Source organism: Aphanomyces astaci (genome assembly GCF_000520075.1).
Source record: "Aphanomyces astaci strain APO3 unplaced genomic scaffold supercont1.2, whole genome shotgun sequence".
In the NCBI taxonomy this organism is placed as follows: domain Eukaryota; phylum Oomycota; class Saprolegniomycetes; order Saprolegniales; family Verrucalvaceae; genus Aphanomyces; species Aphanomyces astaci.
The window spans coordinates 1,288,854-1,305,103 of record NW_009798265.1 but is presented as its reverse complement, the minus strand read 5'-3'; the positions used below and the strand labels follow the sequence as shown (position 1 = coordinate 1,305,103).

The 16,250-nt window shown below is 50.5% G+C and overlaps 8 protein-coding genes across 9 annotated transcripts; 6 read left to right on the top strand and 2 right to left on the bottom strand.

Annotated features, from left to right (window-relative positions):
- Positions 1 to 59: 59 nt before the first annotated feature.
- Positions 60 to 2,545, top strand: H257_01343 (hypothetical protein). The gene is made up of 7 exons (XM_009824500.1): positions 60 to 597; positions 650 to 914; positions 980 to 1,021; positions 1,072 to 1,320; positions 1,369 to 1,487; positions 1,531 to 1,968; positions 2,031 to 2,545. Exons 1-7 carry the CDS (start codon positions 112 to 114, stop codon positions 2,463 to 2,465), a joined length of 2,034 nt encoding a protein of 677 aa, XP_009822802.1. The 5' UTR covers positions 60 to 111; the 3' UTR covers positions 2,466 to 2,545.
- Positions 2,546 to 2,636: 91 nt separating this feature from the next.
- Positions 2,637 to 3,337, top strand: H257_01342 (hypothetical protein). Its single transcript, XM_009824499.1, has 2 exons — positions 2,637 to 2,969; positions 3,035 to 3,337. The coding sequence occupies exon 1, from the start codon at positions 2,709 to 2,711 to the stop codon at positions 2,931 to 2,933; it is 225 nt and encodes a 74-aa protein (XP_009822801.1). The 5' UTR covers positions 2,637 to 2,708; the 3' UTR covers positions 2,934 to 2,969; positions 3,035 to 3,337.
- A 378-nt stretch (positions 3,338 to 3,715) lies between these two features.
- Positions 3,716 to 5,969, top strand: H257_01341 (hypothetical protein). Its single transcript, XM_009824498.1, has 8 exons — positions 3,716 to 3,816; positions 3,878 to 4,051; positions 4,112 to 4,217; positions 4,277 to 4,368; positions 4,417 to 4,591; positions 4,688 to 4,833; positions 4,890 to 4,954; positions 5,017 to 5,969. Exons 1-8 carry the CDS (start codon positions 3,781 to 3,783, stop codon positions 5,942 to 5,944), a joined length of 1,722 nt encoding a protein of 573 aa, XP_009822800.1. The 5' UTR covers positions 3,716 to 3,780; the 3' UTR covers positions 5,945 to 5,969.
- A 727-nt stretch (positions 5,970 to 6,696) lies between these two features.
- On the bottom strand, positions 6,697 to 7,678 carry H257_01340 (hypothetical protein). The gene has a single exon (XM_009824497.1). It carries the CDS (start codon positions 7,651 to 7,653, stop codon positions 6,745 to 6,747), a length of 909 nt encoding a protein of 302 aa, XP_009822799.1. The 5' UTR covers positions 7,654 to 7,678; the 3' UTR covers positions 6,697 to 6,744.
- A 148-nt stretch (positions 7,679 to 7,826) lies between these two features.
- Positions 7,827 to 9,256, bottom strand: H257_01339 (hypothetical protein). The gene has a single exon (XM_009824496.1). The coding sequence runs from the start codon at positions 8,584 to 8,586 to the stop codon at positions 7,888 to 7,890; it is 699 nt and encodes a 232-aa protein (XP_009822798.1). The 5' UTR covers positions 8,587 to 9,256; the 3' UTR covers positions 7,827 to 7,887.
- Positions 9,257 to 9,949: 693 nt separating this feature from the next.
- H257_01338 (hypothetical protein) lies at positions 9,950 to 10,893 on the top strand. Its single transcript, XM_009824495.1, has 4 exons — positions 9,950 to 10,053; positions 10,098 to 10,393; positions 10,450 to 10,558; positions 10,610 to 10,893. The coding sequence occupies exons 1-4, from the start codon at positions 9,988 to 9,990 to the stop codon at positions 10,802 to 10,804; spliced, it is 666 nt and encodes a 221-aa protein (XP_009822797.1). The 5' UTR covers positions 9,950 to 9,987; the 3' UTR covers positions 10,805 to 10,893.
- Positions 10,890 to 12,771, top strand: H257_01337. Of its 2 annotated transcripts, XM_009824493.1 has the most exons (9): positions 10,890 to 11,096; positions 11,155 to 11,277; positions 11,344 to 11,559; positions 11,609 to 11,689; positions 11,742 to 11,819; positions 11,899 to 11,971; positions 12,025 to 12,142; positions 12,207 to 12,284; positions 12,344 to 12,771. In XM_009824493.1, exons 1-9 carry the CDS (start codon positions 10,947 to 10,949, stop codon positions 12,723 to 12,725), a joined length of 1,299 nt encoding a protein of 432 aa, XP_009822795.1. In that variant the 5' UTR covers positions 10,890 to 10,946; the 3' UTR covers positions 12,726 to 12,771. The 2 variants fall into 2 exon arrangements, with proteins under 2 accessions (XP_009822795.1, XP_009822796.1); XM_009824494.1 differs by having other exon boundaries at positions 10,890 to 11,277.
- A 930-nt stretch (positions 12,772 to 13,701) lies between these two features.
- H257_01336 (hypothetical protein) lies at positions 13,702 to 14,830 on the top strand. The gene has a single exon (XM_009824492.1). It carries the CDS (start codon positions 13,826 to 13,828, stop codon positions 14,774 to 14,776), a length of 951 nt encoding a protein of 316 aa, XP_009822794.1. The 5' UTR covers positions 13,702 to 13,825; the 3' UTR covers positions 14,777 to 14,830.
- Positions 14,831 to 16,250: the final 1,420 nt, after the last annotated feature.

The window sequence follows — 16,250 nt, the reverse complement described above, 5'->3', positions numbered from 1 at the left end:
GGATATATCCGTTACGGTTTCAAATGTCGTTTCGACCTTCTCCAAGTTTCAAAACGCCACGATGCCTATCATGGCTTCGTGTCGCACTTGGCAATCACTGTGAAAATAACAATGTGGAGGTCGCTTCGACTGTGCACGGCGGTCGTGGGTGTTGTGTCGGCCAATACGGCGTGGACAGTGTGCAACCGCAAGCTGCTCAAGGACGGCGCGCTCTTCTTCATCCGAGGGGTCAATTACCAACCTGCGCCCATCGACACATGGAGCGGAGTGGACTTGCTCCTTCGCCCAGAGTTGTGGCAGCGAGATCTACCGCTCCTTCGCAACATGAACGCGAATGCCGCCAAGGTGTATGCGTTTACGTCTGGGAACCCCGATGGACACAACGCGTACTTGGACGCAGCGTTCAACAACGGGTACTTGCCCATTTACACGATGTTTTCCATCTGGGTGTCGCCATATCCCATGTCGGCGGCCGTGGCCATCGACAGCCCCGACTTCGCGCAATTCGTGCCCAAATACGAAGCCATGGCCAAGGAAGTTGCCTGTCACCCAGGCACGATGGGGTTTGTCATTGGCGGCGAAATGAACGGCATTTGGGTGCGTCAAATCTCTGGTTTGTACACCACAAAAACGTGATCCCAATGTCTAGGAAGTGAAAACGCAGTTGTTTTGGTCCAAGTTTAACGCCCTTAGCCAAGCTGTGCGCCGGGGCATTGCGTCAGCCAACTGCGCGTCGCCGGCCCCCAAAATCCTCACGACCAACTTCATTGATGATTACGCGGCTTCGGTCACGTATGGCGAGCAGTTTCGGGCGGACGTGGACGTGTGGGGCATCAACATTTACGACAAGCGATTTGGGTCGGACAAAATGCTCGTACACAGTCGGGCTACGTCCCGTCCGTTCTTGTTCGGTGGTATGTCCTCTCAGAGCTGCTCCGTCTACCATTTGGTTTTGACGAACACTATTTTATGCATGTAGAATATGGGGTGCCGTTTGCGTCCAACTGGAACGAGGCCATCGGTACGCACAACACACTGTTTACCGCACTCTTTTTAAACCATCTATGATAGGGGCGGCGTCGTGGGACGTTGGCATGTACCTCATGTCGATGGCGAATTTGCTTCGTGATAGTTTCCTGGGCAAAGACCCCAGCGGCACAGCGGTCTTGGTGGGTGGTTTCATCTTCGAGTTCACGGACGAGTGGTGGAAACAAGGCTTTCCGTCGTCCCAAGAGTTTGGGTGGGATCCTGCCCCCATATTCCCCATGGGGTACGGGTCGGAGGAGTTCTTTGGCCTGTTTTCCGTCGCTCGTGGCCCTGGTACCATGTCACATTCCCCTCATTTCTTTCCCTTGACTGTGTTTGTAGGGCTAAATAAGATTTCCCCCCGCCAAGTCGTATCTCAATTGGCAACCCTTTGGGCCATATCTGTGGATGGCCAATCGTATAACTGCGCCAATCCGACGCCCCCCGCCACCCCCCGCGGGGTACCTGTTCTTCGACTTGACTTGAATAACTGTTTTGTGTTAGCCCACCACGGTGGTGCAGTCCTGTGGGAAGGACCCCTCCAATGGCGTGGCGTCATTTTCTGACTCGATTTGCTCGACACCGAATGGAGCTTTGGGGTGTCAAGGCACCGGTGGTCACTGCCGCTATTGTCAACTGTACCCGACCCCCCAAAGCTCGCCCTACGTCGGCTGTCCCGCCACCTCGCGACCGCCGACGACGACGACGTCATCCATGACCTGCGCCAATCCGTCCCAATTGTGCCTTAACGGCGTGGCGCTTCTCTCGAACCCCCAATCGTGCGAGTTTGGCACGTGTCCGACGACCACCTGCGACGCCGACCCCGTCATGCTTGTGCGCGGTGTGGGGATGGTCTACGACGCCACGTGCGTCACTAACAGTGCCCAAGTCGGCTGCGACCTCCTTCGCCCCGGGTGCCGCTACTGCAGTCCACCCAATTCCGTACGAATACATTTTATATTTCGTTAACTCGGTGTATAATTCTAAAACGACGGTATGACTAGCGCACAGCGTTTGCACCGTGTCCGACTATTCCGTCCAAGTCAACCTGCGTTGCGACGCTGAGCGATCTCAACATGGGTCTCGGGGTGGTCGAAGATGGGGGTTGTGCTGGCGGGGGCATCGGGTGCGATGCGACACGGCCCACGTGCCGGTATTGCAAAATGAAAGAGACAGCGCAGAGCAAACTGTTGAATGCGTGTCCGGGCGTGACCTCGACCTCTACATCGGGGTTTGCCGCTGCGGATGACAGCGAAAGTGCCGTCGAAGGAACTAGCACCACCAACAACGCTTCCACAATCCTACTCTTGGTGGCAACCGTTGTCGGTGTCGTGGTGGCCGGTGTGCTTGTGGCAAAAGTTGTCTTCCGCAAGCCCAAGAAGAGCGAGAAGCAGGGCGAGGTTGCGATGCATACCCCCTCGGGGGCTGGTATCTTGTAACACTAACTGTACATGCATTTTGCTATGGTTCACACACACATTGCTTCCATCCTTGTCATCGTCCTTCTGGTGCATTGATGGCACATGGCATCGCACATAGAAACACACACGGACGTATCCGGAGGTTATCCGGAGGACTGTTTTATTTTATCCGAATACATTCTGTGAGTTATTTTTTTGGGGAGACTTTTGGTTGGTGGGAGCCACAAGTCAGTTCATTTCGTTCACCGCAGCGCCGACACGATGTCCCCGATCCGCAACCTCGTGAAGTACCCCAACCGCGTCAAGGAATTGCAAGCCTTGTTCACCAAGAACCCGCACTTGCACGGTGCCGAGAACCCCACCTTCTTGAAGGGCCCCAACGACCAAGCCATCTTCTACACGTCCATCGCGTTGTTCGGCTTGGGCACGGTCCAAACCCTCCGCGGCTGGGTCAACATGTCGTTCGGTTGGGGCAAGGTCGAATAAATCTTATATACGAGACCTTTTGCATGCCGGTGAAAGGTGCGATGCGTGCATTCAAGACGTGTCGACATGGTGTTGATGCTTGGTGTGCGTGTTGCTTGTAGTTCAAGGCCTGTAACGAAACCACGTACAAGATTCGAATAGTGGACGCACAGACCTTGATATGAATAAAGTTGCCTGTATACTTGCGTCCTTGTTGGTGCCCTCCAAAGTCTGTCTTCGCCATCCCACGGATACAGGAGATGTATTTATGTTCACTGGCATGGCAATTTGACAATCCGCTGATTGATTACCTGCTCCCTGTACTTTTCTACATATCGGTAGTCAAGGAGCTCAAGTCAAAGCTCTTGCCTTGGCCAATTCGACAACTATGAGGCATGGTCGCTACGCCTCTCATCAGGCATTTGCGCACATGTGTACTTGGCCGATTTCATCATGCGGCAAAGGTCAACATGGCCATCACATCGGAATAGAACCCTGGCCTTGTGCTTGAGAAACGCTAGTATCCGATGTTATCCGTAGCGTTGAGAAATCCACAATCGACTTAGCAGTCATGGTATACCTCGGTGCGTTCCCAATGGCCCACACAAGAAACAAATCAGACTTTGCACTACATCGGACATTGCACTTCGCCATATGCTCCGAAGTACTCGGAGTATCAAGAGTGGCGGCGGCGGAAGGCGAGTGACAGTGGCGGGTTGGCACGTGAATCATCGATAGAATGTTGTGGAGTCATTGAATAGGAATATCTAAACCACATACAATTATTAAGGGAATGTCAAGCATTTAAAATAAATCAAGGACACCGAAGGAAGCGTCGTCGGCAGCAAATCAAAGCATCGACGTCGGGATGGCCACCGCTTACGCCTTGCACAAAGCCATCTGGGTACATGCGCTATAGAACCAATCTATCCACGACGATGTGAATCACGCTATATGCTGCACAGGATGGCAACGTAGATCAAGTAGAAGACATCCTTCGCTTGGCAACACCTGCTGACGACAAGGCCGCCAAGGAACTGCCGCTGCTACAAGAGCGTGATGGCCTCGGCAACACACCATTGATGCTCGCACTTCGATGCGTCCATGCGTCGCAGCTTGCCATCGTACAGCTTTTGCTGGTACGAAGGATGCTTCGTTGCTCTGTCGGTCCAGAGGCTTTGACATGCCAACGTTGGTAGAGTTATGGCGCCAACACTCACACGCGCGACGCCGTGGGATGGTCATGCGTTCAGAACGCCACGTTGTGTGACAACGACGACGTCCTCACCGCGGTCTTCCTCCAAGGTATATCCTCTCCATTTGACGAAATCCCCCATCTCAATGTTCCATGCTGTGGTCGTCAGCCGAGAAGCAAACGGTGGAGCTGTTGACGGCGCGATCCATGGTCTTGTACAGCATTCTCCACGACATTCCCGACTTTTACGTGGAAATCAAGGTACGACCTACTACATACATCCCTTCCAACTGATACGACGTCGCATAGATTGAGTTGACGTCGTGGGTGCCGCTGGTGTCGAGGGCGCTGCCGTCGGACACGCTCAAGATCTGGAAGAAAGGGAGCAACATTCGCTGCGACTTTTCCATCAAGGACTTGCATAACACGACGTGGAAGCGCGGCCGGCTGTCGCACCTCCTGCGCACATTTCCCGATCGTCCAGGTATGTTGTTGTTGCCTGCGAAATTGAGATTACATGCATCTGTTGAACGAGGATGCCTCCATGCATTTCACATGTGTGATGGTGCTGCTTGGTTAGGCCAAGTGGTGTTACTCGACCACGATACCCGCACGGCCCAAGACGTGTCCAAGTTTATCATGCATCCGTCGAAAGAAGCCATCGACACGAGTCTCGAGATGCTTTACACGTGCAAAATGTCCACTTATCACATGGACATTGCCAAGGTAGAGTGCAAGCATCTCTCATTCCACCCTTCCTTATGGGGATGTGTGTGCCGTAGATGCGACTAACCCCAAAGAAGCGCGTGTTCTCGTCCGCCAAAGCGACCGCGGGCGTGGGTGGAAAGTAACGCTGCGCCACCTCCCGCCGTGGTTGATGGATTCATCGTCGGTGGGTTTCCTTGGTAGGAAGTACGAGATGCACCATGCCCGCGTCAACCTCCGACTGCGTGGGGCGTCGCAGCCCCAGTGGACACCGAACGACGGCACCACCCCCGTGTCAGCGTCGACCAAACTGGCCAAAGCCAAAACGTTTTTTGCCCACTTGACCCCCAAACAACCCAATTCATCGTCGTCTCATAAAACAACCCTACCCCCCAACACGCTCGTGGTGACGTCGACCGCGCCGTTGGAAATGCATCTACAGGTCCAGCCAGGCGACTGCCTGCACTGGCAATTCACGAGCTCTGTGGCCGCCGTGCAGTGCAAAGCCGTCTTGTGTGCCAACAACGCCATGGTTGACGTCGTCGCCAACCCGTACGCTGTCGCAGATCACGGCCTCGTGGTGCTTACGTGGACCAACCCGACCAAGAAGAAGGCGGTGGTGGCCCATCAGATTGTGCATCAACGCCTTTGCGCCCCTCCCGTCGCCACAGAAGACGACAACCAAGTCAGTCCGCGTCGGCAATCCACCGCGACCGACGGCTTGTCCACGCCGCCGCTGTCCACCAGAGTACCCAACCCCCGCGTGCAAACCACGGCCTTCCATGAGTACTTTGCGACGGATCCGGAGCTGCACGAGAGCTTCCGCGGCCTCACGTGCCCGCCGGACGAGCGGTCGTTCTCCAAGGAGCTCAAGGGCACTGTGACCATGTCCGAGTCGTTTCCGTTCAAAATGTCCGACTTTTTACCCGTGGCGCAGTTCCTCTCGAGTCGCGCCGAGCAGTTTGACTCGTTGCGTGAGTTCTTTGAAATGAAGTTGCCCCCGGGGTTTCCCGTGCGGTTCCACCTGCCCATGCTGCTCAGCGTGCGCGCTTCGTACACGTTTGTAAACGCTGGACCGTGTACAGTACCCGACAGTCACTTTGACATGGCCGACTCGTACACTATAACATAATAATACATTGTCCTTTTACCCAAAATTTGGTCAAATCTATCAATCGATTTTTGTCCTGATTTTTATATGTAAAGATCGTCATGTTTCACACTAATTTAAGTCACACACTATTGTCTGATTAGTCCTATGGATTATCCGGCTATTACTTTCGTAATCCCCAACTATTGAAGTACTTAAGAAATTAAGACTTACGGGACAGCATTGAATATTAATACCAACCTTGTATATTGGATGAAATTGGATGAAGTTGTGGGATGAAACCTAAAGTAGTGACCAAGCCTTACGTTGAGCGCCCGGGAGGCCGTCTGCGCAAGCGCGGCGCGGATCTAAGCTTCTCACTTCACCGAATGATCTATCTTTTCTTCTTGTCGGGCAGCGGCAGGTAGGCCGTAGGCCGTGCCGTATACAATGACCTAGCATTATCCTAATTTACTCTCATCTATACTAATTATGATATGACCTAATAATGGTGGATGACGTTGGGACGTTTGGATGACACATGATACTATCACGGATATTTGAAATCCATATAAATAATTCGAAGTATTGGTTGAAGAGTAGATTTGATTGGCCACTTGACCCGTGTTCTGGGTTTGATTGGTCGAGCGATTCTGGGTTTTGATTGGTCGATCGATTGTCTGCCAATTTCCAATTTCGAATCGACTTGACAATACAAGGAGTAGTCAAAAAGTTAAGGCTGTGCACAGTTATACTGCAGTGCACAGCCTTAACTTTTACTGCTACGTACACAGTGGATAGACACATAAAGTTGTTCAAAAATCGACTCGTAACGATGCAGGTTAAGGATCGGTAGATGCCAGTTGAGCGCGCAGTTGGGCGAGTTCAGCTTCAAGGGATTCAAGATGGAGATGCAATTGGGTCTGTCGAACGGCCTCGTATGCCTCAGCACATTCCGCGGACACCGTTGCATTTTGTACAACGCCAGACGCAATGTCGAGCGCGGCAACGTCGTCGGCCGAGCATTCGACGGGGTACTCGGTGGACGGGAGCACCTCATCCTTGCGGGTGATCAATGCCTTTCCACCCTGTTCCAACGCAAACAACTTGTACGCGGTGTGGCATTCTTCTGACACTGGAAGGTTGGCTGCGACCGCGATCATATCAGCTTCCGAACACTCTGGTGGGTACGTGAAGTGTCCATGGTGAGGGGCGCCGACGCCTGGAGTTGTGTCGTCAATGACGAGAGTCGGCATCGTCGACGCAGCATCCGATTCATGCTTGGTGGATTGGACGAGCGCGTCCACAGCGCTCACGTCGACGGAAGGCTCAGGGGTGGTACTTGGAATGGGCTCGGCTACTGGCAGTTGTGCATTTGATTCTACCGTCGGTTCTGCATCGACAAGTTCAGGCTCGCCTTCGCGTTCTGGCATGGTAAAATTGAAGTCATCGCCGACTTCGGGTCGAAAGCGGCTTCCAGTATGAATGGATGGAATTGCCGTGACCACGTTCGAGGCGGCGTCCGTGAGACCGAAACTCTCGGGCTTCGTTGGTGACATCACGAGCGGAATCAAGGCCAGGCAGCAGAGCAGCCCTCCGACAAAAACCATTCGCGTATGGCCGCGGCTTTGATAATACGAGGACGAAATACTACCGTCCCCAAGCAAGCCCTGGCCAAGGGCACCTTTAGGTTCCGAGTACCCAGCTGCGGATTCGTCACTATCTTGGTACGAGCTCAATAGGGATTGCATGCTTTGACGTCAATTGTCGACTGAGCATGCCTTAAACCAGCACACGAATGTAACGGTCGAAGATCTTGAAGTTGAAAGGTCACGAGGCTATCCGGATATCGAAGGTGGCGATAATTTCTAACTGGAAGAGCATGGAAACATTCCTGATGCCGCGTCCTCATACGACCCTTCAGTTCGATTTCATCCTGCCGCCGAGGACTATAGTAACGTAAATATTCCTTGTTAACCAATTCTCTACTCATTGCGCTCTCGCACAATTCCGGCGGAATTGCTGGAAGGATCGATGGCTCCATCGTTTGTTTCCTCTGGTGGCGTTGACTCAACGTGAGACTCGTCGGACATGGAATGTTGATCTACCGGCAGGTTTTCATTGTCGGAGTCGTTGGCCTGGACTTCGGGTGCACGAGTCGCTTGTTCGACGGGACGCCATGCCCGTGGCCCTTTGACCTTGTCCGCTGCGATTGCATGAAGCCCGCTGCTTGACGAGATGTGGCCTCGATGACGTCTTTGATTGTTGTTGGTTGCCTGAAAATGTCGAAATTGCGATAGATCGTCCTGGACCGCATGGTCGTTCGACATTTGCAACTCCTTCCTTGAGAACTGCAGCGAGCTGTGTTGTCGGGGCCAAGACACGAGTGGAATGATACCAATGCAAACAAGGCAAACGACGACGAGGGCGTTCACAAACAGTTGCTTGCCATGCTGCCAGTTCACATGCAGGAGCCGCAGCTTGATGACGACGGGGCTTTTACCTTTCATCGGCGGCAGCTTGTCCTCTTCGCACACGGTGACAGTGAGGAATGGATTGAGTTCTTCAGCGTCGTCGTATCGGTGGATCAAGAACGAGGCGCTCATGTGCTTGCCGGGTCTGCGGAGTTCGATGATTGTTGAAGTGTACAAACTCTTATCGCTGCTCAAGGATTTCGTTCTCATTAAGTACGACGGTTGAAGTGTTGACCAAGCTTACAGACTCTCAAGTACTACTACAGGAATTGGAATTCGGTTAAGTACGCTTGCCCCAAGATCTGAAATTGCGACATACATTTGTAAGTTGCATGAAACTGGTGCAACTTATAAACAAGACCACAGCAACGCACTTATATGCAATGTGACACGATCAAGGGCTCGTAACATGGTGGATTGCCAAATGGCAAGATATTGGTAATTCGATTTCACATTAGACTGGGGCTGCCAATCGAATCGACGAAGCAAAATCGACGAAGTAACCGACGAACCAAAGTAGTTATAGTAGCCAATGAAATTATCGAAAAAAACCTTTCGACCAATCAAATTGCAGGCGTATTCGGTGCTTCTCCATTTCACAAAGAGTTCAACATTGCATCGGACAGACAGTGAGTATATTTAGTTCAAGTAAAATGACATCTTCTCGACGATTTCAGGTGGATTTGACGTCGTTCGTCGAATGTACCGAAAATACCAAACTTGAAAGCTCAATAACTAAAGTTATACAAAATGGTTTTGAGGTGTGGATCAGTGCGTTTTTGGACAGGTAGTGTAACAAGGTATAAATCCCGACCATATCAACTACGAGTTGTTTAAAGCATCATCATTTGGGATAAGAACTTCATAGGAAGAATATATCCCACACCTACTTGCATACAGGATACTTCGACTTTAGGTGCCTGTAATGGAACTGCGCACAGTTGAAATCACGTTTCAGTATCCGGCTAAAGCTTTTATACGGATGTGGCAAGAATTCATTACTATCCGGATAATGCTTTTATACGGATTTGGCAAGAATTCATTAACTTGTTCGGGCAGTACTACTGGTACCGGTAGTACGTAGGAATACAGTACAGTTTGAGGCGGATTCGATAAATCCTTGAGTTGTGTCCATTCATTCGGCATCTACTTCGACGTACTTCCTTATCTCGATGCATTAACAATCCCTTCCAAATGTCTCATACTATAGAACTGTTGAAGGCGGTCCATTTAGAAGCATTTTTCAACGTTTTGTACTATAGGTACAGTACTTCGTAGTACATTCGTTTGGTGACCGTCAAAGGTCGCCAAAGTTAAAATGATTGGAATAAAGATTTGGTTTGAGGTGTGGATCAGAGCGTTTCTGGACGGGTTGTGTAACAAGGTATAAATCCCACCATATCAACTAAGAGTTGTTTGAAACATCATCATTTGGGATAAGAACTTCATAGGAAGAATATATCCCACACCTACTAACACCTTAGGATTTCATGTTTTATACCTACAAAATGTAGTGCGCACGTGTGAAATTCACCTAAACTATCCGTTTAAAACCGTTTATCCGGATGTTTCATGCCAACCATCGCGTGCACAGCGCTGAATTACAGTACGATGGCGTCATCTACGTTTGACACTTGGCTGGCTACGCGGCTTGAAGAGCTATCCGTAGATAGCGAGGTACGCCAGACCACCACGACGAAGTTCATGATGTGCATGCGTAGGTGTATGGTGAATACGTGAAAGGAATTGTGGCTGACACAGAAACCGAACTTGAAGAACGATGCTCCACCGCTGTGGACATCCTGCGAGCAGTCTTGGGCGACGATGCTGCGTTGGACACCATGGCTGGTGAACTTCAAGCCAAGTGGACAGAGCACGAGCTCGAGGTTATCGAGTTGAAGGCGCAGGAACTGGAGAAAGCCAAAGCTCGCCACCTGGTCGAAAAGATGGAAGAGCTGAAGTTGGTGGAGCTCAACAAGCAAGCCGAGGCCGACAAAGCGCAAGCTCGCTCGCACATGTACACGACAGTCCATCCTGATGAATTATGTCGCATGATTTCACGGTGGCAAGCAGGTCCAAGGAAGAACTCCAGCAGCGCGAGAAAATCCTGCGCGACTATGGGGCCGTGGGCGACTCGGAATTCGACGAAGACGGAAACGTTATCTTCAAGGGCTCTCAACAGGTGCTCTTGTGTACGCATGGACAATGCATCATCTCACAATTTTCGCATTAGACGGAGGAATTGAGCGTGGTCAACACTAATCGCGGCCAAGGCAAGGTTGCGCAGCAAGAATTGCGGGACAAAATGAAGAAAGAGCACGACGCAAAGGTGAAGCGAGAGAAGGAGCTCCTCGAAGCCGACCGGTTGCGCAAGGACAAAGCCCAGAAACGAACCCAAAAGCGCGAAAAGCAGCGAGGGTGCGGCTAGGCACTCAATTGAATCGATTGACTGACAGTGAATAAGCAATTGACAATCCATCGATCGATGCCATAATTACCAAGTGTGTTGATTTCGGGGGTTCGGGGGTTTAATTATCCGGATGATCGGATAATTGTATTCTACTGCCAACATGACGACAGCCAAACCAAAGCAACCTGCGAGCTTTGCATGGCTGGTGAGGGACACCCTTGTGTCCGTGGGAGTGACGTACTTGACACCAGAGCACTTGCGCAGGTCCAAGTCCAGTGATGCCACCAAGAACAGCGACCATACAGCATTGGTAGGTCCACTGGCAAATATATGGGGATCAAATTCTCCATATTATGCTGTTTTGCTAGAGCTCCTTGTTGTGGAGAGCATTGCACGACTTGAGTATGGTAGTTCTGGCAGACTTTGACATTGACACTGTCGCGCTGGCCATGGAATCTCAAGCGTTAAGCGACGACGAGAATGGTATCCAGGTAGGTCGTAGACACGTCCATACATACCCCCGTGTGCCACAACTGGTCTTGTCATGAAGGAAGTAGGTGTGCATTGACGTGTCGCGATACTACCTGTACGATTGGGGCTTCCTCTGCCACGATTTCTACTCGTCGTCGACTCCATTGGACGTCTCTGGCCCAGTTCTGTTGTCGGCCTTGGCCTTTGTGTTGACCTATGGCGACTTTTTTTCACGACAAGCATTGGCCATCGTTCGAATCCAACTAGCCTGCGACACTGTGTGCATTCCGCCCTTTCCACTTGTACGCTTACATATGTGTTGCGTATTCGTCGCCCTAAAGAACAGTGTAGGAACCTCCTCTCCAAGCCCCTCACATCTCCAATGCCATTGCCGATGCCGTGGCAACCCACCAACCTACGATCGTACACCAGGTCTGCGACAACGTTTCCAGCCCTTTTCTCGCTAAGCGTTCGTTCGTCGTAGATGGAATCACAGCCATCCGTTTCGGATTTGGTGCATCGCGTTCACGCCACGTATGGCGCGTTGCAGTACAAACTTCGGGTAATCAATAAATAACCTATCGTACACAAGTAGAGTATAAACGTGTGTACGAACTAACCACCTTGAAAACCCACCATAGGAACTCGATGCGTTAAACGAGGCCCATTCGAAATACGTTCACAGGATTCACACCACGCAGCAGGACAACTTGGGTGGCACCTAGCTAGCTCCATTGACCTGGCTAACCCAGGACACCTACCGGTAGGCAGCGTCATTTTGATGGACACACGAGCTATAGCCGAACGCTTGTCGTCGCCATATATATTATGGCTCTTGCGGTGTCCGGCACAGCTACAGGTTCATGAGCAAGCCCTGGAAAAGCGGTTAGTCAATCGCCATATATATACAGCACGTACTCGTATTTCAAACTGGTGTTCGGTGTTCTAGGCTATCAAATTTCGCAGATGAAAAGCTGTATTATCAGTGGATGGTGTCCGTGGTGGGCCAAGTTCGGCCAAGTCCGAGGTAGTTCTGTCATCATCCTAAGTAACCCTGTGGATAAGCTTGATATCATTGGATTTTAGTGCCGTTCATCATGTGGACACGTCATCGAGATTTGCCGATTTGCTGGCGTCCGCTGCAACTGCCAACGATCATTTCCAGTCGCCCCCCAACAAAGAGCTGTACCGTGTAGTGTCCAAGCAGTGGAAGGATATTTCTGCACCGGACAAGGCCAAGTTCAAAACCAAAATAGACCGTGCGATGGCCAAAATGCAGCAAGAACTGCCGACTTTGAGCGCGTTGTACCAGCCCCTCCCGAAGAACTCGACCAAACCGCCGCCACATGATGCAAAAAAGCTAGACGAACCGGCCAGTCCAACGTCGTTGAAAGTGGCCACTGTCCAAGACCAAGTGGACGCCCTCGTGGCGTTGATGGAGCGCCGATTTAAAGTAAAGTTAGTGTAATAACTACTCGTACCAAATTCATAGCACATATATATATTGACACAAACTCTACGGTAGTATGATGGTTCGTTTCGATGTTTGATGACAACTCAACGCGTTGTATAGAATACTAGTATGTATTATTATGTCGCGAGGAAATAATCCCGAGGAAAATCAGGTTCGATTGTTATTCAGGTGTAATTGTTGCAAAACTACTCTATGGATTCGATTTACACAGTCGTCCCTGTGGATTAAGGACGGACGTGTCGAATGTTCGGCATGGGAGCTTAGCCTCGCTCTTGGATAGGTACATAGCGGCATGAGTCATCTCATCTCTCGTCAGGCGCTTTATCCGGATAACGTTGATCATGACATACTCCGGAGTAATACCTTGGAGATACTGTACCATCCCTGTTTACTTCAACTTTGTCATTGTGTACCCATTGAAGGGACAGCAGAGAATGTAGGCTCACATGAATGGAGCAAAGGAATGGCATAGGAGTGACCTGTACATGGCGGGCAGCAACATGTATGTGTACTTCGAAAAACAAGGCATTTACCGCCCAAACAGCGCTCGGTCTCGGTCGTTGCTAGCAGCGTTTGTGCGTGTCCATGGTCGCATGTGCCTGTCTTCGTGGTTGTCCTTGGCCACAACACGCAGTTTTTTGCGTCAACGTCGAAGCAACTTTCGTTCACTATTGGTCTGTCTGTACTACTGATTCTCGACCAACTTCAAGTCAAGTTTTTGATGTGATGTCTTTAGTATTTACTATTCATTTCTTGTGGTCCCTGTTCCTGTTCCTGGTTGACCCGTGAAAACTTTTTGGAGGCACCATATGGCAGCACTGTTCTGTTGGGTGAAGTGTATTGAGCCAATCAGATCGGTCCATTTTTGGAATGTCAAGGGGCGGTATACTGGGGACCAAGTTGTTTTCCGATTTCTCCGACGCAAAGTCAAGTATACTTCGATCCAATACAAATTCTGTTTTCCAAAGGATGTGCCACCGCGGCTTTGTACCAACTTCAACTTCTGCACGGTACACATAGTACAGTACTAGTCCACCGTCAAACAAGGGAACGTGGCAAGGAACCAAGTCGCGCGGAGCGTGGAGGTGGCGTCGATGTCCGTCGTATCGAAGAGAGGTCCTTGGGTAGGCCGCGAAGGCCGATGTTTGGACCAGCTGCGAGTAGATATATTTTTCTGGGCTCAAGGGTGTGTAACGTTCGGGTCGGAATGTGCATTCACAGTCAGGTGCGAAAACAACTTTCCATTTTACAATTTGCACTCCAGGCCACACATCACCACGACCACCACCACCGCCGCACATTCCAACATGACCACGCACCACCGCCTCCAATCGTTTGACGAAGACGCCCAGCACCTTCTGGAGGACGGCATGAAGCAAATCACGGTCGAAGCCACGGCCAACACCAAGATCTTGTACGGCAGCGAAAAGTTCACGTTGTACACGATTCTGGTCATGTGCCCCATCACCCACGCGTGGTGGATCATCCAGAAACGGTACTCCGAGTTCTTCTCGTTGCGCCACAAGTTGCTCAAGATCGCTAAACGAGCGTTGAAAACTCACCCCGAGGTGGTCCAGTTACTGCAACCGCTGGGCGAGTTTGCCTTTCCCAAGAAATACTTGCGCACCGACACCCCCGAGATCATGAACGAACGCCGAGACGCGTTCAAACGCCTCACGTCGACGTTGCTCGCCATTCGATCCAGCTTTGTCCTGCACATGCTCCAAGCTCCCCAACGCCAACTGGTGTTGAACCAAGTCGTGGACACCATCGAAGCATTCCTGTCCGTCCCAGACTGCCAGAAGGAAGGCGAACTTCGACACGCGTCCATCACTAGAGTCAGTGAGTCGGTCGAGGAAAAGAATCTGCCTGCGTGCGACGAGGAAATGTGCCCCATCTGCCTCTACGACTTTGCTGATGCGCCCGAGTGCACTTTGCACTTGGGATGCGGCCACGTGTTTCACAAAGATTGTGTCGTCCCGTGGCTCGAGCAAACCATGTCGTGTCCGCTATGTCGCCAAGAATCCACCCACGGAGTCTTGTAATTATTTTCAAATTAATTAAATTATTCTTAATCATCATTACCAATTTAAACGAAATGTAACTACACGCCAGCCAGCCAATACATCGCTTAATATTGCACGTTGTATTCGACTAATGCAATCGTTGCTTCGCAGCTTCCATGCACATGTAAAGGAGCCAGGTACATCAGCCGTGGATGAATGGCTACAAATCGCTTCAGTTACTATACAGGTAACCTTCACCCAGTGGTACTTCGATTTGCATTTAGAATTTGTAAAGGTATAAAATTTCGAAGTTGACTTTTGAGTGTAACACTATTATGGGACACTAGTAATTTGTATTGTTACACAATATTTTTATTCTCAAGTACCCCTGGATGGAGTACACCCCAATGACGCTGCATTGGTGGAATTTGTGAGAGCTGTACAAGTACATCATTGAAAATGGGGTCTATGCAAAAGTTCATGTCTACTTAGCCGGGAGCAGCGCAACGTTGCCAAGACCCAGTTTGGATATGCATCAGCTGCAGAAGTGCTTCAGTGATCAAAGTTTGACGTCAGCTGCCACACATATTCAAACACGCTGGTGGTCTCATTCACACGATACACTAGGAATACGTGAGTACCTCACGACATTGCTCATGCAAGTTTGATAGGCCTTGGCTATACTCGCACTGCAGTGCGAGCCCAACAACTTCGTGTTGGTCGACGAAATCAAATATCTCTGCGCCTCGTTGGACCCCGTTTCTGGGCGTGCCAGACTGACAGAAAGCCAAGGAAGAGCGTGGAATGACGTATAACAATGTTCAAGGCGCTCATCAACACACACACGTGCCCAATGACGACGAGTGTGTAAGTTACCTGTGCGACTTGGAAGACAATGCCGAGAAATCTGTGGGGGTACTGCGTCTCGGGTGCGGCCACTCGTACCGCAGCAGTTGATGGGAACATAATCTAATAATCTGCCCGTTGTGTCGACAACCTGCCGATGACGGGGTCATTTATAGTAAGGAGTAAATTGACATAAGTATTTGTCGAGCTACACCTTTATCTGTGTGGTTGAACTGACAGTGAGCCAAACTGCCTTGCCATCACCTTGTAGAACAATGAGTTGATCGAATTGGGATATCATGCATGGGACGCAATCTCGACATGTGAAACCCTCCAATGCGACCAATTTGCGCTTTGGGTGTTACGACAACCACCCAAGCAGAAATGTTAAGTCTTCTAAGCGCATTTGTACTCGGGCCGATCCAGTACATATATACTGAAATGCAGTATAGATTCTTTTTATCGAACCGCTTGACAGGTAAGACGACGTGAAAAGCGTTGACACAAATCTGGCAGTGAGTCGGTTGTAAAGTCTGGAACAAAACTATAGCCGCACCCCAAAATTTTCAAGTTGACATTTTTGTTTTTGTCCATTACAGAAGCCGCTAGTACCATTCGACGCATATTAAAAAATGATTACAATCTACACTTAGCATTACTATGGACG